Below are 19,600 nucleotides of genomic sequence, written 5' to 3'. Positions count from 1 at the left end.
AATCAAAGCGTCGCATATCAACTTACTGCAGTAATGACTGAGAGCACGAGGCTCGACAATATTGGTCCGGATTATACAGATAATCCAGCGAGTGAATCTGAAGAGACTTGCATGGCGAGGTTGCACTCGCTGCTCACCAAAAGCAGAAGCTCCACCTCCGACCCATCACCGCCACCAAGGAAGAAAAACCTACGACGCACTCAAATGGTGCAGAAGGATTCACAGAACATCTCAGACGGTCAGATGCACACTCTTGATGTGCTGGATCCCACTCCACCGCACACACCGTCGCGTACTGATTACGATCGCGCCGTCAGTAAGTATACTGCTTGTACACCGTTCGAGTTATCGCTGGTGTTGAGAGATTCCAGAGCCATCGCCGCGTCTGACCCGGTCAAAGTGGCGCGCAGCCGCCATGATCCAGTACCACCAGAAGGGGCTGGATATCAGGAGCCGACAACAACATAACGACCCCAACATATTCCCTTTCCAGGCCCTGCCACCCGAACTTCGCATGGCCGTATACTTCGAGCTGCTTGTCACAGATGACCGCATCCTCCCCACATGGCGCGGCGCCCGTAAAGCAACCAAACAGCAAAAGCGGATGCACATCAACATCCTCCTCACCTGCAAGATGTGTCACGATGAGGGTTTGCAAGTACTCTATGGTGAAAACATCTTCGACTTCGGCGAGATCTGCAACCGGCCCAACAACTTCTCCAAGCCGTTTGTCGCCCGCATCGGCCTGCACACCGCGTCGCTTATCCGCATTGTATTCGCCGAGTACTCTGCTGCATCAGAAGAGCTCTCGCAGTCCGACACAACGCCCGACGCCCGACGTCTCCATGACTCCAAGCCGACGCAGCTATCGGTAGCACACCTCCGCACCTTCTTCTCTACATTCGGCATCTCGCTGCCCAGCCTGCGCCTCCTCGCCATCAGCATCATGCCCTACGGAAACGATCAGGCCACCGACGACCTACTGAAACTTGCGGATCCTGAGGTGCGGAGCGACATGGATCTGAGGATGAAGTGGCTGGATGCGAAGAACGGGAAGGAGAGACTGGCACAGCTGGTGGACGGAATTTGTAAGAGGGAGAAGGGTTTGGTGAAAGCGAATTACTGGACGGATGTCGATGGTTGGATCGGGATTAGTTTTGCGCCGCCGAGCTCGGGGAGGGAGTGGATTGTTTATCAGGGCGTGAGGGGGAAGGAGGGCAATGTGGTGGACGGGAAGGAAGAAGACGACACTGAAGAGGGAGGTCCCGTTGAGGGATCGGCTGCTCCAAAGGCTGCCCTTGTCTTGCACAGAGTGTAGTGAGTGGATAGAATGTGGGTATTTGACGCGTAGGAACTACCGCGTGTCGACAGATTTGCCATGCCCTTTTTGACCACTGCATTATCTCGAATTGGCTGTAGATACATGACAAATTGATGGTAGCACATTGCAAAGAATAATGCTTCGCATTCACCACGCATACCGCCATCCCACTGCTCGCAACTTCAGAAGAAGCGATCAAATAAGTCACAATTAGAACAAGACATCAACCGCACTACCCAACCTCACAAGGCGAAGATCTAGCCGCGCTCGATCCCGGCACATGCACCTTCCGCTTCTATTTCTCGCATCAGTTCTACATCTACATCAATAGCGCCCGATAATAGCCCCACGGGAATAGCCAGACAAACACCCACTTGTAGCGCGAAGATGCTCTCTATCAGAAACCGAATAGAAGCGGCGATGGTTATAGACGGTGTTAGCGCCCTGGGCCGGGAAGCCAACGTTCCGAACAGGTGCAGCGCTTGGCGGCGGCTATCTGTCGTCCGCGAACCTGGTTATTGGAGGAGTGTCAAAGAGTCGCGGTGAGCGGGCTAGAAACACATCGGCATGTATGATAGCTTTGTTTTCATTGTTGAGGGTGGGGATCTGGTGGGCAAATGTGTGCCTGCGATGTCGACAAGCCTGTGGGACGCAAACAACACAACTACTGTGGCGACCGTGCACATATATCATACTTTGCTATCAGAACTTCGCTGGAGGACGTATGCCATCTTCTACGCTGAACTTTGGTGGCGTGGGAGGGTGCCGCGCTCCCCGCAGCCATTCGTGGGACTTTCGGCAGCGTCGTCGGCTGCGGAGGTACTTCTGAACACAGACTGACGTTGAGGATAGGTCTCAGTGCGCTGTTCCTTGGCGAGACATTTGCACGTGTGGGGCGGCGGGGTATAGGACCGCCTCGTTGTTTTGGGGGCCGTAGCCTGCTGACGGTTGTCTATGGTGTTTCAGGATGAATAGGCGGGGGTTCCGGATCCGATGTACTTTGCTGGTCAAAATCTGCTCCACGATTGCAGAAAGAGCATTATTAGAAGATTCTCGTCGTTGCCTTGTGGCCGTTTGTTATTACGGGGCATGGAGTCCTGCTACGAGGTCGTGCCGTGTGCATGTTGGATACCTCGACTTGAGGAGAGCTTCGTATCCTCGTCTGACGAAGTTCGAAACGTGCAATCGATGTAGGAGCTGCCTTAGGGCTGAGTAGTAATGTCAACATGTCACCGCGCTTATCGATACTTCGGGCCGTATCTGCAAGGCCTCGAGGCTGTGGGCTGGGGTCCGTCTTCTTCTTCGAATGGTATAGTGAACGTCGGCGGACAGTGTTCTTGAATTGGCTAAGTGGACTCTGGAATGGGATTTCCGCCTTGGTAGGTGGTCTGCAGACACGCGTAGTGTTTCCACATCCCCAAAAGGATGTCCATCATTGTGAGCCTCACGGCAGATTGGCTTAAGTAAAACGCTCGATGGAGGCCTTGTCGTCACTCGATGGCTCAAACGGAGCATGTCGGAGATCGCACGGAACGTGCCGCAACAGGGGCGGTTGACCAGAGCGGGGCAGTGAGGGGCATCGCTAGCTGAGAAGATGTCACTGATACACGGGCAAGGTCCGAAGTGTAGTGTCGAGGGTATTGTGGGAGGGCTTGCGCGTACCGATGACAGTTGGCCGAGGGTTCGTAATGCGGGTAAATCGAATAATTGGAGAGTGGCGTCAAAGCATGATGCACTGCGATGGAGAGGGTGAACGCCAGTTCGGCTGAAATAGACAGCAGTGACAGGCGCAGCTGAAAGAAGAACGAGCATTCTAGCCATGGCCTAGCCGCACACGTTCGCCTGCTGGCTGGCTGCTCGCTTAGGTGACAGGGGGTCGGCTGGGCTGGAACGCATGAACAGGAACAAAGGACCACAAACGCAAATCATACTGCGCACCTCTCAGGTCCCAGGCACTGCGGCCTGCACAGCGACAACCAGCATGCCGTGTCCAAACAGGATGATTCACCGCCGTGTCTTCCAAATACCAAGTACGTGACGATCAATATTGCTCCAAGTAAAGTTTTGTTGCGCTATGATACGCAACGCAGGAGAGGTGACCAGAGCATCAGTGGCATCAAGCGTGTCCTTGAGCTCTGTATCAGCCTCATAACCTCGTTGGACGACACTCTGAAGTGACATCGGAGCCTGCGGATGGAGCGACATGGCCATCAGCTATGCAAGCACGGAGAGAGCCCCGGATCGGCACTGGCGGGCGGCTTCGGCTCGTTGCGAGCTAGCGTCCTCGTGTTTCTGGCCTGCTTCTAGCGACTTGGGGTTAGGTGTTGAGCTCTTGAACTCCGGAGGGTGGCTAGCACGGTTATCAAGACGGGTGTGCATCCACAAGATGCTCAAGATGGGCGTGCGTAGCTTTGCCACGCAAGGTGTCCGTTGCGGAGATCAACGAGCAAGCACAAAGAAACCGCAGCTCGATGAGAGGGCGCTCCATGGCGACTGATGGCGAGTGTTGTCGATTGCGCGTTGCACCATCGAGCATCCCTGCAAGGTCCCGTTGAGCTTGCGCAAGGGTTCTTGCTCGCATGAGACTTGGGATCTGTGGGGATTCTTCCAGCCACTGATGGACGGAGAGCATCTGCCGTGGTCCGCACGCGCACAGCTTCGCAGCTGCAGGCCAGAGATGGATTTGGAGTCGCAGCTGCAAGGCGCGTGGATGCAAGATGCCTTGCACACAACAACAAGCCGCAACCGAGCCCGCGGCACTGCACGCAAGCGCTGGCCAGCACAACTAGACGACTCGCGCAGCCGGCGGAACACACTGCTGCCGCTTCCGCGAGCCTGTGCGAGGAGAGGCCGTGAAGGTCGCTGCGGTGCTTCGGCGGACCACGACGGCTACATGCGTCCGCCTCCGTGTCGCCAGCAGCGGTGATCCATCAGAGCCGTACGCAACGATGAAGCAGCGAGGGCTCCCAGGCAGGCCTGAAACGTCCCGAGTCGTTGTAGCGTCGAGGCGACTATCGTCGATAATTTTAGGCCGGCGTCCTCATTTCCCAAGAGCACGAGCGGCCAATCACGCCCCCGGTGGCAGCCCGAGCCCTGGCCCCGGCTGCGCTATGCCTTCCTCCTTCGCGGAGGGCCTCTTTTGCGCGAGCGCCCCCATGCTCCTTCTCTCCTCCACGGCCAGCGTTGCAGCTTCTTACCCCGGAGTCGCTCATTCTCTTGCGACCTGCGCCGCCAATTGTCGCCCGAAGCCCGCACCGACAAGCTGCCCAGGGCCTCCCTCTGCCACGCCAATATATACCACACCGGCTCCCCGAACAGCTTCGCTGCCACGCATGGAATCGTGAACCCGCGCGTCTGCTGCTGGCCGCCAACCCTCCGCCAGACGTGCCCATTGCGCCCTCGCCCTCGCCCATCCCCTCCTGCCCAGAGTGCCGACCACCATGGACATCTGCGCGCCCTCCGACGACCGTTGCAACAGGGCTCAGCGACCGCGACCCGCGAGTACACATCAACACCAACCGCGCGTCTCGAGGACATCGCTCGCCGTCGCCCTTCTCGCTGCCACGCTGCCTGCTGCCACCGCGCAGTCCTGTGTGTCGCTGCAAGGCTCGACCGAATGCCCGGCCTTCAGCAATGCTTCAATCAGTAATAGCATTGGCGATTTGTACGTATAACCTCACGTCAGATTCGTTTCGTATCCACGCTAACCGACCCTTTCAGCCCTTTCCTCTCATTCGTATCAGATGTAGAGTCTTTTGATAGCCGATTACGAGACTACATTGGAACCGCATATGTGCAAGACAAGTAAGTGGGCTCGATTGCCGCAGGCCCACGCGTGCTGACCAGTAGCACAGATACGTCGAGATCCTCGGCTGTTCCAATGTCAGTCTGACAAACACAACTAATCTCTATGCTCGATACACCACCTCTTTCCTCTGCAATGCCATTGTCCAGGCTTCGCTATCGAATTGCAACGAGGATTCCAACTCTGTCGCAACCCTGTGTGCCGATTCTTGCGTAAGCAGCCACTCCATACAGTCTCCCTACCCTCGTGCTGATATCCGATAGGCCCAATTCGCCATCAGCGAACAAGACATAATCTCTACTCCGGCTTTCTGCGGCACTCCAGGAACCAACGCGAACGACCAAATCCGAAGTGACTCCGATCGCTGTCAGCATGCAGCCAAAGCACTGAGTGGGAAATGTACCCCAGCTGTCGAAAACGAGCCGGACGAATGCGGCTTCTCGTCGAACCTGCCCGGTCTTTGCGCTTTTTGTGCGTCTAGCTCCCAGAATTCGACCGATTCATGCTGTGTCAATGCCAACGTGGAGAGTCGCTGTGTAGGCGTCCAGCTGCCTACCACCACGACCATGCCGCCACTGTTCACCACCACGTCCACCGCCGCTCCTACCGGATCCTCAAGCGCTGCTGCGGCCGGAGCTTCAGGTCTGTCCGGAGGAGCCATCGCAGGCATTGTGATCGGGTCTATTGTCGGAGCGGCTGCTCTGCTTGGACTGATTATTGCTGGATGCATCTTCGCTCGGAAGCGCAAACAGCACCAGCAGAACAGCGTCCTTAACACCCCATCTCCTACGCGCCATGTTGCTGTAGGTCCACCGATGACCTACGGAGGAGACGGGCATTCGCCTCCGCCTACCATTGTCCCTGGTGCCAGAGTTGCTCGAATGTCGGCTTTAGAGGGTTCAAGTTCCTCGAATGGGTACAGCTCTCCCCGCACGGGTCCATACCATGAGAGACTAGATCCCTACGACTCCCCGGAATCACATCGCGCTTACATTGGAGCAAATTTGCCCAAGCGTGAGGGGTCTCTGTCCAGCCACTCTGCGCTCGGCATGGTCAGTGGCCACACGTCACCTCGCTCGGTGTCCGATCCCGATCGTAACTTCTCCAGTCCTGAGGGTGTTGCGTCAGGCCAATCGGAACAACTCCAATTCTTCAAGGACTACTACTCTCACGACGACATCCACCCGAACGACACAGTTGCCGTTCTTTGGGCATACCAGCCGCGTGCCAACGATGAGTTCGAACTTGAGCGCGGAGATATGCTCAAGGTTGTTGGCATATGGGACGATGGATGGGCGACTGGTGTGAGACTCACCGAGACAGCGGATGAATGGGAGGCGCGTAGAGCGCTTCAACGTGACTCGGGTGTAAGCAACGGCAGCCGACAATCTCGCATAGAAAGCGACAGCGAGATCAAGGCTTTCCCGCTGGTGTGTGTGTGCCTTCCACAGCATTGGCGCAAGACGATAGAAGGAGACAGCACAGATACAGGTGGAGGTAGTGGAGGTGACCGGCACCCTCCCAGCCCTTAAAACCTGTTCTGTAGCCTGTTGACATCTATAGCTGTCTCGTCTACTTCCCCGTCACCAGCTCCTCTGCTCGAGCTCATCTCGGTGGAACCTCTTTCGTCCCTACCAACCAGAATCCCGAAACCACGACCACCCACATCCTCATCGCGACCAAAAACTCCACTGTCGCATCTCCTCTCCTCCGGCTCAAGCACGCTGGTCAACTCACCACCTCGAATATAATGCGACACGATCATGGCTACTGATTTGAACCGATTTCCGACTTGACATCTGAGGCTTCTTGATACCCGTTCACGTCATGGACCGCATACCCATTGGGACTTCGCATTGCATCGCCTAGAACACCTTCGCAGCATCGCATTAGTCGTCGCATTCACCGAACGTTACGTAATCGTAATTCCTCAAAGAACACATCTCCGACGTAACGATTTTCTCTTCTTACTCTCCTTACACAAATGATAGATTGGCGGGCGGATACTGCTTATTACACTCTCTTGCAAGCAACCCATAGCGTAATATCGCGCACCACTTTCCTTATACCGACCTACGAACGAACCCTACCTCTGCGTCTTCACACACTCCGCCTTAATTGCCGACTATCGCTCCCACTCGTTCTACCATAATGCCGCCGACAACACAACTCCACGGTCGAGACTATTGATTCTTTACCATTTCACACACGATGGCTTTCGTTCTATACCCGAGCCCGGCACTTTGCTGGGCATTTCCTTTCGCTTCGTTGCTCTCGCCTCCGCTGGGCCGATTGAGCTTTTATATAATACAAGGGGGAAATGACCCAAGCATACATAGTTGGAGTACGACTAGCGACACACCTTGTACATACCCCGTGTTGCTTGCCAGGCTGGATCATCATCTTATGCATTTTGCATTTCTACATATTCACTGGTTGGTTGAGGGATGGGCGGGAATGCGTTGAGATTTGGGCGACGGAAGGTTGGATGAATGCGTGCAGCTACTTGGTAGTTGCTGGGTTGTTTATTGATGAGGTTCTTGGGATGAGGCTGCGTTTGGTAGCACTGGATAGAATAATCAATGGAACTGCGGATTGTACAATTGACGTGTACCAAAGGCGTTGACAGTGCTGTGGCTCGAGCGACTGGACCGAGCGTAGTCGACTCGCGAAGCGCGCTCATGTCTGCCGGCTCCACGAGGCGAGCACTTGCGTCTGTGTTCTCGCTGTGGCCAGTGCCCTGTTTTGGATACGACGCCTCTTCTTGTTTTTTCGGGTATAGGGAGGTTGTAGCAACCTGCTGAAATGGGAGGGCTGTCAAGGCGTACAATCTCAGAATTGCGAGACACATTTGTTCATGCGGCGCAGCGAGTGGGAGCCGGCCGAGGTGAAATGCATCTATCGAGCAGGCAGAACGATGGACGAAGACGTTCGTCTTTGCAGTTGCTCTTTGACTTGCTGTAGGTGCTGCAGTTGTTCGCGGAGTGGGTTTCAAGATCGGAATAAAATTTGGCGTTATCGTTCGATGTGGCTGTTGCGGTCGGGGGATTTGTAAAGACTCGGTCCGTGCGTCGACTTGCTTGGTCTTATCGTATAGCTCTAATGGTATGGTTGCTATGCTATAGTGGTATTTGTATACACAAGGAGGGCATGAAAGGGGCGCTCCCGAAACCCGGTCGTCCGTGTGTAATAATGGACTTGTGCTAAGGTCGGTGGTGCTTGTGTCATCGTTATTCATCATCCATCAATCATCGGGGTATCTCTACATCCAACATCCGGCCATGCGCGCAAGTTATCAAGGAAAGGTTGTGGAAAGAGTCCAAGGACTAACACGTCGTCGCGCTGTGCTTCACCCGCTTCCGACGCTTATCCGCAATGTCGTCGTGTCTGCTCAAAGTAGAAAGGAAAGATTATGTGCCTTTTCCCTTGCGTCGCCCCATCTTGACTATCTCGCCCTCCCCAGCACGCTTGTTCCACTCCTCCGTCTCCCGCTTCACGTTCTCGCGGTACGTCTTCGCCTCGTCACTACCTTCAACTAGCAGCTGGGGGTAGTGGCCCGAGCGGCGGAGGTGCCGCTTGAGGTTCTCCCAGCGACAGTCGGGCTTGAAGGTGCAACCCGGCTGGGGGCAACGGTAGGGACGTAGGTTCTATGGGGTTTGTGAATTTGTGAACGTATGTGCATTGTTGGGATGGAAAGGTACCTGATGCGTGCGCTCGTGCTTGCTCAAGTTGGAGCTGTCCGCGCAGGAGAAGTCGCAGAAGCGACACTTGTGCGGCTTCTTCCCCTCGTGCAGTGCCGAGATGTGCGTCTGCAATTGCGTATGCGTGGTCGTAGTGTATCCGCATCTATCGCATACGTACGGGCGCTCGCCGGTGTGCGTGCGCTCGTGGTTGTCCTTCGCTTGATTCGTGGCGAAGGTCTTGTTGCAGCCTTTGAAGCTGCATGCATAGGGGCGGTGGCCGGCGTGCGCGAGGAGGTGCCGCGAGAGCTTGGAGCGCTGCTTGAAGTCTTTGGATGTGGCTTCGCAATTTTCCCACAGGCAGACGCACTGCGCGCAGTTGTCGACGTGCGAGGCTTTGATGTGGGCGTGTAGGGCGGAAGGGTCTGGAAAGGCGGCAAGGCAAAGGAGGCCGGGTGCATGTTGCCAACGACAGACGCAGGATTGGGAGGCATCTGTGGTGCCGCCTGTTGGTGACAGATCAAGTCCTGTGTTGCTAGCGGGCTGTATCTCAGACTTGGGTTCGAGCCGCGCGGCTGACGTGTTGAAGGCGACCTTTAGGTTTTGGGGTCCCGTGTTCTGGAATGCATCCGAATAGTGGGACTGCGGAAGGAGCCACGTGGTGTCATTGAACCCGTACATTGGGTTGTTCAGGCTATTGTCAAAGATGTTCATACCCATAGTTGAGGGTGCGAGGGAGTATGGGGCACCCGATTGACTTGACTGGAGCCCAAAGTTCGCGAAGTTGTTTGCCAGACCGTTGCCTTCTGCTAAAGAGGCATTCCAAAGATCGAGATGCTCTTGGGAAGCCGTGGTAAAATCACCACATGCCCTGGACTCTCCATGGCAGCATGAGTTGTCAATATGACAGTGCTCGCCAGGGATGTTTAGGTAGCATGATGTCTCGACGAGATGGTTTGGCGTCGGAGACGGATGGCTACTGAATGCGCTTTCGATGGAAGTGAGAGCGCCAGGAGATAATACAGGTGTGGTCACAGTAGAGGTGGTTGGTACTGCCCCGTAAGAGTGGTTGAGTGTGTCGTGAACCTGGGAGTAACATGGATACGTCTCGAATCCAGACAATTGGGGGTCGTAACCATGATGACCCTCTTGAAAGTGACACCGCGTGTTATCGTAGCAGTAGATGGTGCCTGCCGGGGTGGGAGCTGTGTGAACTAAGTGACACTCACTCCGTGGGTCACCAAGCGGACACGGCTGAGCATCGCACTTCTGACAGAAGCAAGGCTCGTCGATACCGGCGATCTTGGTGCATTCGGGGTCAGCACAGTGATCGCTACATGCCCCTTCCTCACAATGAGGGTCAAAGCATGCGTCCTCTTCGGAGCATTGTTCGTCACCGGGGCATGGTAGTGCGCAGGGAGACGCGCAGGGAGACGCGCAGGGAGACGCGCAGGGAGAGTTGCACGAGGCGGTGTCGAGATCGCAACCTTGGCAGAATTCTTCAAAGCAGAGGTCGGGGAACTGTTGGTCCGAGTTCGAGACAGATTGGGAAGTGGCAACGTTGTGGTACTCGCCTACTCTGACGGCCGAAGCCTTCCGCTTTGATGGGCGCCCGTCTTCACAGGATGGACAGGAGGGCCTAGGGTTGCGAGTTCTTTGGGCACTTGGGTCACCATGCTCAGGCCAGTTGCCCGTCTCGGCGGCCAATCCCAGGCCCGTACGTTTGGGGTCGCTCAGTATGACATTGTCCACGTCGCGCTTTGAACCAGCCAGCGGCCCAGGCAATGCGAACATGGGATCCGGGAAAAAGAGGGTTTCGTCGTCGCCGTATGCCGAGTCGCAGTCGTTTCCTTGATATGCGTGAGCCATGCCGGCGCTGTGGGAAGGCTTGAGGCCGGCTGAGGGGAAGAAAAGGAAGAGGTCATACAAGCTGCGTGCCGGGACATCAAGGTGCTCGTGCGCACAAAGCGATACTGTGCAACGCGGTTTCCCCGCCAAATATAGAAAGTATAATAGGCTGATTTTACGGTGGCAGACGGGTACTCCGCCAGCTCTTCACTGCGTTGCGCAAAAAAAGTTGCTTTCTGGGGTTGTAATGGTTGTCTGTTGCATGGTAGTGAATGCAGCGCAGAGAGATGATTTCGGTCGTCAGGTGCACTGACTAATCGGTGTACCTGCCTGTTCTATTGGACGCTTGTTTCGTTGCCCCATCACGCGCGACAACTACATCATTTACGTTTACAACAATTGAATCTTCGTCTTCTGGATGTAGTCCACATGGCAGAGCGTTCGGCGACGTGTGCGCGACACCTCAGAGGGACGTGGATCAATCACGACGAAGGCGCCCAGCATTACAATCGCACTCGACCTCAGTGGCTTCCGTGCGCGGTGAAGCTGCAAGACATAAGACCCCGCGCCCAGCCCGGGCGTCCGTCACCTCCGCTCAGCGCCCATTCGCCAACCCAACACCCTTCTCTACAACAATGGGCAACCTTTGCGGCAAATCATCCAAGGACGACAACTTTCAGGGTGCAGGTCGCACTCTGAATGCGGCACCTGCACCTGCGACCAAGGCCTCCATTCCCGCCAGCGCGAAGCCGAAGGTCACGGGTCCGGGACGCACCGTAGGCGGCCCTGGGGGCAGCGATGGCGCAAACGATCCCAGAGCAGCGGCCGCGGCGGCAGCAGAGGTGCGTAGTGCAAAGTCAAAGAGCGCCGTAAAGCCCATGACGGTTACCGCTTGGCTGTGAGTAAGAGCTGTGGCTGACGGACAACCATCTTCACCAGGCCCGGGCGAACAAGCCCGTGACAGGAGATCTGGCGAAGAAGCTCGAGGAGCAGAAGAAGCAGACACGCAACCAGACTCTGCAGCAGGCGGCTGATGAGAACCGACTCCAGCGCGAAGCTGATGCCGCGACTGAAACACGCAACTACAACTGAGCAGCCAGTCCGTACATCGTCGACAAGAGAACGCCATATTCCCTTCGTCCTGGTCTGGCTATCCAAAATCGCTTCAGGGCACCTCACGTTGGGGAGAGGTCGGATCTTTCGGCTCGGGCGGCCTTGTTAGTCCTTGGCGAATGCCAGGCCAAAGACCAACTGCCTTAGTACGAGTTCCACTGCAAAGGTGATGGCTGTTGTTTCGCGGCAAGTACGGGAGCTTGATGTTGCATGTATCAATCGTGTTGGATTTGAACATATTGCAGGGTTTTGTGTTTTGCATACCACCGGAGTCGAGAGCCTTTCCGTCCCATTCTGATCTTATTGGTCAGGTTTAGATCATCAATTCTTCATTTCTAGGCTTTTTTTGCCTTATTTATTATATCGTTCAATCGCCAAGAACCTTCATTTCCAGTACAGTGAGCCGGTGTATTCTTGCTCAACGGCTCCACGCCAGGAACAGACAACACCTTCGTATTAACCACCGGACGATATCCCCACTCACGAATGAAGCTAATCGTAACAATGCAAGGACACATATGTGGCTTTTGTAGAATACTCGTTGTCTGCCCAAGCTTGTTGGTCGGTCGCCGAGCAAACACAGCCTGACCGAGAATGACTTGCGTGATCGAAACAAGAAGAGAATCGACTGCCAGATTGTAATTCAGGGACGACTTTCAACATCTCCGCCCCGATCGCCGCAACCCAAATTACGCCCACATGCCTACCGCGAACACATCTTGCAATCGTACTATCTTACCGCGCGAATATCTCTAAAGAGAAGCCTTACCCAGGAAAGGAGAAAAGAGATCTCTACTCAGATTCCTGCCGCCCACTCGTACATACCTTCCTCGTCGACACACATACACAGTCTACCTCACTTCATCACGATCATCATCATCATCATTATCCAATTCTACTCCAACGAAAAACCCCTTACATCCCCACCAAAAATGGGATCTCGCCTCTCCAATCCGTTCCAAGAGCTCCCTCGCCCCTTTAACATGCTCAACTTTAGGGGAGGTAAGACAAATATGAGGCGCTGGAATTGGAGTGGTCGGGAGGGATATAGCGTGAGACTGAGCAAGATCTGAATAGACGCTGGGATGAGACGCGCTATAGAGATGACCTTGGCTTCTGAGATCCGAGCTGGGCGAGGATGGTCTATGTGGTATAATTACTTGGAACCAGTCTATCATGTTTCTAAATCATACAAAGGAAATGTCCATGCCAGACGCGCGCTTTGTTATGCTTCCCTTTCCCCGCGACTAACGTGCACGGCCTGTGCTGGGTTGAACCCAGCAGCTGTCTCAGCATCGTACACATCTGCTCGCTCGAACTCGTGCTCTCGCTGCTCCGCCGCAGGGTCAACCTCTTTCCTCTGCCTGTGCACGCTTCCCGTGCATACAGCGAGCAGGAACGGACTCATCATCACCATGCCTTTCTTCTCCTCCTTCTTCACTATGCCCTCGTTGTCAACTTTCTTCGGGTTCCCGATCCACACATTACCCAGGAACGCCGACGCAACGATGCTGAGCGCCATGAACGGCAGCACAGAGATGAAGCCCCACATAATGGCCCTCGCAGCAGCATTGCGGACTGCTTCTTGGGCAGCAGGGGGCAGGCTGTTCAGAGAGTCGAGGTTCGTAGGCCCGGTGGTCCCGCCATTGAACGAGGAACTGTTTCCCGGGTCGATAGCGGACAGGTACTGCGCGAACTTGTTGCTAAACACCGCGCCCATCATTGAGATACCCAGCGTCTCGCCCAGTGGAAGCGTAAAGCTGAGCACGCTCTGCATCGCCGCCAGACGCGTTGGCCAAATCCCTGCTGCGTGCAGGACCACGGGCATAAATCGAAATGCTGTTCCTGCGCCAGCGACAGCAAGGAAGACGCTCACGAGCGTGGTGTTCCGCGTAGAAATCGCCCACGTCATTGCTGCGAGACCGACGGCTTCTACAATAGAGCCAATGAAAAGCGGGTAGAACGTTTGTTTGGGCCAGTAGTTGCACATGGCGAGCGTGATATAGACACCCACTCCAAGACCTGGAGTGTAGTATAGGAGCTGAGTGCCGGCTTTGGAGGAAGGATAGCCCTCAGCAAGCTGCCAGTAGTAGGAGACGAAGTAGAATGCTGAGACGAGAGACACGCCTGCGGAGAAATTGATGATCATGAGAAGCGTTGTGTCCTTCTTACGGAAGAGCGTCGAGGGTATCATGGCTACTTGGTGCGTGAAGATACGCGCCATGAAGCGGCCTGGGCCGAGAAGGTATTCGTGGGTAAAGAAGACGACGAGGAGTACCCCCCCGACGACGAAGGGGACGATGGTGGCGGGTGAGTCCCAGGCGTAGGAAGTTCCGCCCCATTGGACGGCGAGGATGATGAGCCCGATGCCAAAGATGAAGGTTATCATGCCGATCCAGTCGATGTATCCGAGGCCGGTAATGTAGCCAGTGCGTCTAGAGTCGCCCGGGTTCAGAGCGACGCGACCTTTCTTTAGTTCCTTGCGCATAAGCACGAAGATGAGAACATGAGAGACGACAGCGATCGGGATGGGGATCACAAAGCAATACCGCCAGCTTGCGCTGGTGAGATAGCCTCCGATCACGGGGCCCACGGCATAACTGCGGTACAGATTAGCGAGAATCCCTTGAGGAATCTTGTAGGAAGTAGTACCTGATGCCGTTGATCAAACTGAAGATGGTGTTGTTCTTTGAGTTATCTGCCAAACTCATGCCGTCGGACAGGACAATGCGCGTGAGATTCAGGATACCAGCGGCCCCCAAGCCCTGGAGCGCTCTTCCAAGGAGCAGCATTCCCCAGGTAACTGAAGATGCGCAAAGTACGCTACCAATCATGATCCAAAACATCTGCCACTGGAGAGCGGCATGTCTCCCATAGACATCTGCAAGCTGGCCAGATACTGGGACAAAGGTGGTAAAAGTGAGCGTATAGGCCGCGACGATCCAGTTGAAGCTTCCACTCAGATGGTCTGGAACTGTCAGTGAATGTTAGTTGGGTGCAGAGGGTTCACATACTGAAATGCGATGAGATGGTAGGGATTGCTGGAGCCACAATCGTCACATCGACTGCAGCGAGGAAGTTTGGAAGCACCAAGCCAGCCATCAATTTCCATCGACGTATTGTCAATCTCCTAGCCTCTTGCCTTAGCCTCTCATTCTCGACCGTGTCCCTTGCGGCGCCTGGTTTAGTGATGTCAGAGTTTTGGTGTGTGGGAGCTGCGTGGTCGTCGTTCGCCGTTGACGGAGGCGACGCATATGGCGACAGATGTATATCGTCTGCGGTTGAGAAGGATCCTTTTTTCGCTTTACTCTCCTTAACCCTCCGTCGTATATACTTGTATAACATGTATGCCATCGCGTGTTGTAAACAGCCCGGAATGGTTCGATGACAGCACAAGGATCGGAAAATGAAGTCTGCAAGTTGACTTGAAGAGCATGAGCCTGAGCGCAGGACTTTGTACGTACTGCGAGCATCATTTTATACAACTCAGGGCTGCGCCCAGGTGTGCCCCAGCAACTATACCTGTTCGGGGTTGCTCAGCGTGAAATAGGCCCACCCTCGACCACCCACACTGTAGGCCGATTAGACATGCTGCCTACTGCATGTTATTTCGCAGACAGGGTATGGTCTGTGGCTGAGGCGCGCCGGTAGAGGGTCGTGGTAATGAACGGCGCGCACGGTCGCAGCCGCGATGCATGCCGGAATAAGTAATACACTAACCCTAGACGCACATGTACATGCGTGAATCCGTCGTATTCGTGGTTCAGCTGTGGGAGTGATACACCTGTCTTCGCAAGGCTATCGCTGTTAGGTTAGGAGAAGTGTGATTCGGTGTAAAAAAAAAAAAAATGTGGACAGTACGTCGTTGACGTCTGAAGATGGAACTCTGTGTCGCAGCCGTAGCTCAGTGAAGACCCTGGTGAAGATCGCGTAGTGCAGCCCCCAACGTGCCGTGTGCTAATACGAAGCGGATGCGAAGCTCGCCAGCTGGAAAAACAGTGGACGGAAATGGTCTGACCATCGTCAAGTAGAGATACCATTAGCGAGGTGGGAAATAAGCCCCGCCAAGGGCCATAGGGCTGCCTGCGTCATCCCTCGCAGTCCTGCAGGCAGCTCGTCCCACAAGCTCCAGTCAACAACAGTTGCTACACGAAAATGAAGCCGGTTATCGCGGTTCCAGCCATAGCGGCACTTGTCTACCGGGCCTGGTCGCGCAAATCGCTCACGCCTGTGGGCATCCTCGTGGCTTTGATTACCGCTGTGGTGCATGCGATACATCCGTGGAGTGTGTGCTTTGCGCTTCTGGCCGTCTTCTTCCTTGCTGGAAGTTCCGCAACTAAGGTGAGTGTCCAGACCTATGAAATTTGATCGCAGAAGCTAATATGATCTTAGGTCAAGCATGACATCAAAGCGAAACTCACGCAATCCGCCGACGGTGCCGCGGGCGGTGAAGGCCCCCGGAATCACATTCAGGTCCTCGCGAACTCACTCACGGCATCTATATTGATTCTATTGCACGCGTGGCAGTTGAAGAAAGAGGGCATATACGCAAAGGACGACTTATGCTGGCGGCGCGGAAGCGATGTGCTTGTCGTAGGCATTGTAGCGTAAGATCGGTTGCCTGGCACTGCTCATGTCACGAACTTACATTCTACCAGCAACTATGCAGCTACGTGCGCCGACACACTATCCTCAGAACTCGGCATCCTCTCACGATCGAAACCCCGCCTCGTCACAGCACCCTGGCGCATCGTTCCTCCGGGCACAAACGGCGGAGTGTCTTTAGCTGGATTGAGCGCTGGTCTGCTCGGTGGATTCATCATCGCGATCACATCTACTCTCCTAATACCTTTCTGTGACAATTGGAGCTTTGGGGACAAGATCAAATATACGCAGTCTATCGCTCTTGCCGGCTTGGGTGGATCAATTTTGGATTCTTTTCTCGGTGCCGTCTTCCAAGCCAGTGTAGTCGACATTCATTCTGGTAAGGTCGTTGAAGGTGCGGGCGGTAGAAAAGTTCTTGTGCACGGGCATCCGATGCACTTCAAGCCTGCAGCAGAGTTTCGGAGCCAGGCGGGCCGTGGAGAGGGCAAAGACGGTATCGCAAAGACTTCCGCCATCGACCTAAGCTTGGACGATTCAGTCAAGGTATCGAGGACTATGCAACAGGCTGGTGCTAGTGGGACTGCTGTTGGAGATGCTCAGCATGAGAGCCGTAAGATTGCCGTTGGGTACGACATCCTGGACAACAATGCTGTGAACCTGCTCATGGCAGCTCTGGTGAGTGTAGCATCGATGGTAGGCGCGTGTTTGATCTGGGATGTCCCTTTTAGCAATGTTGTATCTCTCTAGATGGCAGATAACAAAGAGAGCTTCCAAGCAGCCTGCCAGGCAAACTTTGGTGTGCATTTCGCTCAGAGTCGACGAGCACTTTCCCACGCTAGCAGTATGCTAGAAACTTCACCTGAAAAGTGCTCGATACAGCATCAAATCAAGAGCCCAAAATTTCAACCCCAATCTTCTCAGTGTACATTTAACGAGTTCAATGTACATATGGGCTGAGGTAGCTCACCGCCTGCCTCTTTGAGAAGCTATGACCGCCAAGGCGCTAGGTGGCGCGTCACTTCGTAGCCTTACTGAGCTCCGACAGCACCTCCACTGCAGTACAGCTCCACATTCACCAATCCACTACCCTTTGCCCATTTCACACAGCCTCCGGATACCTTCTGCCATACTAGCCGATCCAAGTATCAGCCTGTAGCAGCGACAAACATCGAAAGCCTTCCCACCCCCACATTACCATGGTATGCATACTCCCCGCAGAGCTCGACCCATCTGCATGTGTGAGATACAAATATCGCAAGAGTGCTGATAGTCCCAGTCTCTCCGCTTCGTCCCCCAGAAGGCGCATCCCACGTCCACCTCCTTCGAGACCTCCGCGCCCTCCGCCCCTGGTGTGCACGATACTCTCCGTTCGCGCCTCGCCCAGACCTCCACACCCGCCACCGCATCATCATCGAACAAGCCTGTCGAACTACAATCCGCACACCCACTTGAAGCCCGACTCGTGCAATGGCGTGAGACCCAGGATAAGCTGAAGATGGAGATGCTGAGGCGCCAGTTCGGGATCGCGGAACCCATCCGGAGAGGCATGGAGCTTAAGACCGTCAGGGAGGGCGAGTGGAAGCCGGCTGTGCTTGGAGGCACCGCTGGGGTGCACAGGGATATTTTGGAGGGGCGGGACTGTGAGGTCGGGTGGGAGGACGTCTTCACTGGTAAGTCCGAGCTGAACGTAGTCCGAGGACGGGAAAGGAAGATCACGCGCGACGGTGCATGTGCTTGAACAAATCGCTAACCCCTGTCACAGGCAGCGAGCTCCGCGAAGTGCCCGACTTCCACACTGAGATGGAGGCGAAGATGAAGATGAACTGGTAGAGGAAGCTCAATCAGGAGGATATGTGGAGAAGGGGACGGGAGGGTAGACATTCGATTGAGCGACCAAGCTCGATGTTCCGAGTTTCAGCCTGTCGATTGACGGAGACATAGAGGACAACGAGCAGCTACGATATACCTCATGAATGATTGCAAGCGCATTCGAACCAAACATCTACATTTCGCAACACGCTTTCGCCAACTATCCCAGAAAGAGAGCAGACCTCAGTGATCAGCCAATACACCTGGTTTCCAAGCATATGGTCATTGACATTCCAAAATATGCTAATAAGACCCAGTATCATGGAGAGGTGGAATTGCTTCGGTGTCGGGCCACGGCTACATGCCCGAGCGATGACTACTTCGTGGAAGATTTCTGATTCATGCATCAGGTGGGAGTGTGTATGGCAGCAGATCAAAGATTAAGTTCCACAGGTTGAGGCATTGATAGCTAGTCGACATTTTTTACACTACAAGATCACGGAGACGACATTAGAATCTGAGGCTCAGCCGCTTGTTTTTCATTCCTGGGATCTTCCTGAAGATAGTTGTATCCGCTCCGTGTCTATTGGGGTGCCAATTTGTTTGTAGTATCGAGAATGAAGTTAGTAAAGTTTGCATACTTGGGATCTAGATCGATAGTAGAGGTCCGGGTAGGAGGGTAGGTAGGTGCTACAACATCGTACTATACGCCCAGGAGGACAAATGGTACTCACAGTGCAATCAAAAAAGTCAGTGGAACAGTAGACAACTCATAGCACCTCTCAATGAGTCCAAGCACCGAGTGTGCGAGTCAAGGGAAACTATTTCACGCTACGTCGTGATCATGACTATGGTGCAATACAAGCAATATGAAAGCCGTGTATGACTACCAGATAGAGTATCCGAGAGTCACAGAATTGGGCTAGACGACGCACACATTGTGAGATGTATTTATTTTCTTCCATGACAAAGGATTCACCCGCAGTCCCAAGCTTCAGCGGCATGGTACATACATGACTGCGATATAAAGACTGAGGTCTCGCCTAGATTATCGCACTGCACGTTTCCATATACAGAAGTCTCCCAGTGATATATCATAGGTGCTTCTAAATCTGGAGGTATAAGACCAACTCGTCCGTTCGGTCGCTTTGGTAAGATTTCATTACCGTTATCCTCCTATCTACGTGCGTTCGCTGGTACATCCAAACAGGGGGACTGGGCACGGTATATCGGCCTCACGTCAGTCTCAACCCTTTTGTTTCGAAATCGACGGATATGTGCTTTAAGATCGAGATACGGTCGGCACCGTTGACTTGTAGTTTGTGAATATCCCCCCCGCGCTCATGGTGGCAATTGAGCGAGGTGACCGCATGTAGCACGCGACGAAGATGAGATTGAACAACAGTCTGTTACTCCTCC

At 54.5% G+C, this 19,600-nt stretch overlaps 8 protein-coding genes across 8 annotated transcripts; 4 read left to right on the top strand and 4 right to left on the bottom strand.

The window, feature by feature from the left end:
* Positions 1 to 33: 33 nt before the first annotated feature.
* CC84DRAFT_1212282 (uncharacterized protein) lies at positions 34 to 1,318 on the top strand (the record flags this gene model as incomplete). Its single annotated transcript, XM_018182439.1, has 2 exons — positions 34 to 316; positions 372 to 1,318. The coding sequence occupies 2 exons, from the start codon at positions 34 to 36 to the stop codon at positions 1,316 to 1,318; spliced, it is 1,230 nt and encodes a 409-aa protein (XP_018043146.1).
* Positions 1,319 to 2,352: 1,034 nt separating this feature from the next.
* On the bottom strand, positions 2,353 to 3,333 carry CC84DRAFT_158833 (uncharacterized protein). Its single transcript, XM_018185421.1, has one exon. The coding sequence runs from the start codon at positions 3,140 to 3,142 to the stop codon at positions 2,543 to 2,545; it is 600 nt and encodes a 199-aa protein (XP_018043145.1). The 5' UTR covers positions 3,143 to 3,333; the 3' UTR covers positions 2,353 to 2,542.
* A 1,171-nt stretch (positions 3,334 to 4,504) lies between these two features.
* On the top strand, positions 4,505 to 6,884 carry CC84DRAFT_158674 (uncharacterized protein). Its single transcript, XM_018185419.1, has 4 exons — positions 4,505 to 4,985; positions 5,042 to 5,125; positions 5,176 to 5,338; positions 5,390 to 6,884. Exons 1-4 carry the CDS (start codon positions 4,762 to 4,764, stop codon positions 6,656 to 6,658), a joined length of 1,740 nt encoding a protein of 579 aa, XP_018043144.1. The 5' UTR covers positions 4,505 to 4,761; the 3' UTR covers positions 6,659 to 6,884.
* Positions 6,885 to 7,362: 478 nt separating this feature from the next.
* On the bottom strand, positions 7,363 to 8,570 carry CC84DRAFT_1227378 (uncharacterized protein). The gene has a single exon (XM_018183611.1). The coding sequence runs from the start codon at positions 8,365 to 8,367 to the stop codon at positions 7,531 to 7,533; it is 837 nt and encodes a 278-aa protein (XP_018043143.1). The 5' UTR covers positions 8,368 to 8,570; the 3' UTR covers positions 7,363 to 7,530.
* CC84DRAFT_1160033 (uncharacterized protein) lies at positions 8,218 to 10,691 on the bottom strand. The gene is made up of 2 exons (XM_018177386.1): positions 8,828 to 10,691; positions 8,218 to 8,773 (listed from the first exon to the last, which is right to left on the bottom strand). Exons 1-2 carry the CDS (start codon positions 10,673 to 10,675, stop codon positions 8,537 to 8,539), a joined length of 2,085 nt encoding a protein of 694 aa, XP_018043142.1. The 5' UTR covers positions 10,676 to 10,691; the 3' UTR covers positions 8,218 to 8,536.
* A 346-nt stretch (positions 10,692 to 11,037) lies between these two features.
* CC84DRAFT_1160032 (uncharacterized protein) lies at positions 11,038 to 12,115 on the top strand. Its single transcript, XM_018177385.1, has 2 exons — positions 11,038 to 11,496; positions 11,594 to 12,115. The coding sequence occupies exons 1-2, from the start codon at positions 11,290 to 11,292 to the stop codon at positions 11,744 to 11,746; spliced, it is 360 nt and encodes a 119-aa protein (XP_018043141.1). The 5' UTR covers positions 11,038 to 11,289; the 3' UTR covers positions 11,747 to 12,115.
* A 788-nt stretch (positions 12,116 to 12,903) lies between these two features.
* CC84DRAFT_1201685 (MFS general substrate transporter) lies at positions 12,904 to 15,526 on the bottom strand. Its single transcript, XM_018181736.1, has 3 exons — positions 14,782 to 15,526; positions 14,420 to 14,735; positions 12,904 to 14,367 (listed from the first exon to the last, which is right to left on the bottom strand). The coding sequence occupies exons 1-3, from the start codon at positions 15,119 to 15,121 to the stop codon at positions 12,993 to 12,995; spliced, it is 2,031 nt and encodes a 676-aa protein (XP_018043140.1). The 5' UTR covers positions 15,122 to 15,526; the 3' UTR covers positions 12,904 to 12,992.
* A 396-nt stretch (positions 15,527 to 15,922) lies between these two features.
* CC84DRAFT_1080205 (UMP1-domain-containing protein) lies at positions 15,923 to 18,202 on the top strand (the record flags this gene model as incomplete). Its single annotated transcript, XM_018173882.1, has 5 exons — positions 15,923 to 16,108; positions 16,160 to 16,374; positions 16,426 to 17,047; positions 17,649 to 18,046; positions 18,139 to 18,202. 5 exons carry the CDS (start codon positions 15,923 to 15,925, stop codon positions 18,200 to 18,202), a joined length of 1,485 nt encoding a protein of 494 aa, XP_018043139.1.
* Between the last annotated feature and the right edge of the window lie 1,398 nt (positions 18,203 to 19,600).

Source organism: Paraphaeosphaeria sporulosa (genome assembly GCF_001642045.1).
Source record: "Paraphaeosphaeria sporulosa strain AP3s5-JAC2a unplaced genomic scaffold CC84scaffold_1, whole genome shotgun sequence".
Classification (NCBI taxonomy): domain Eukaryota; kingdom Fungi; phylum Ascomycota; class Dothideomycetes; order Pleosporales; family Didymosphaeriaceae; genus Paraphaeosphaeria; species Paraphaeosphaeria sporulosa.
Note: the sequence above shows the minus strand (reverse complement) of the source record. Positions and strands in the feature narration are given on the sequence as shown.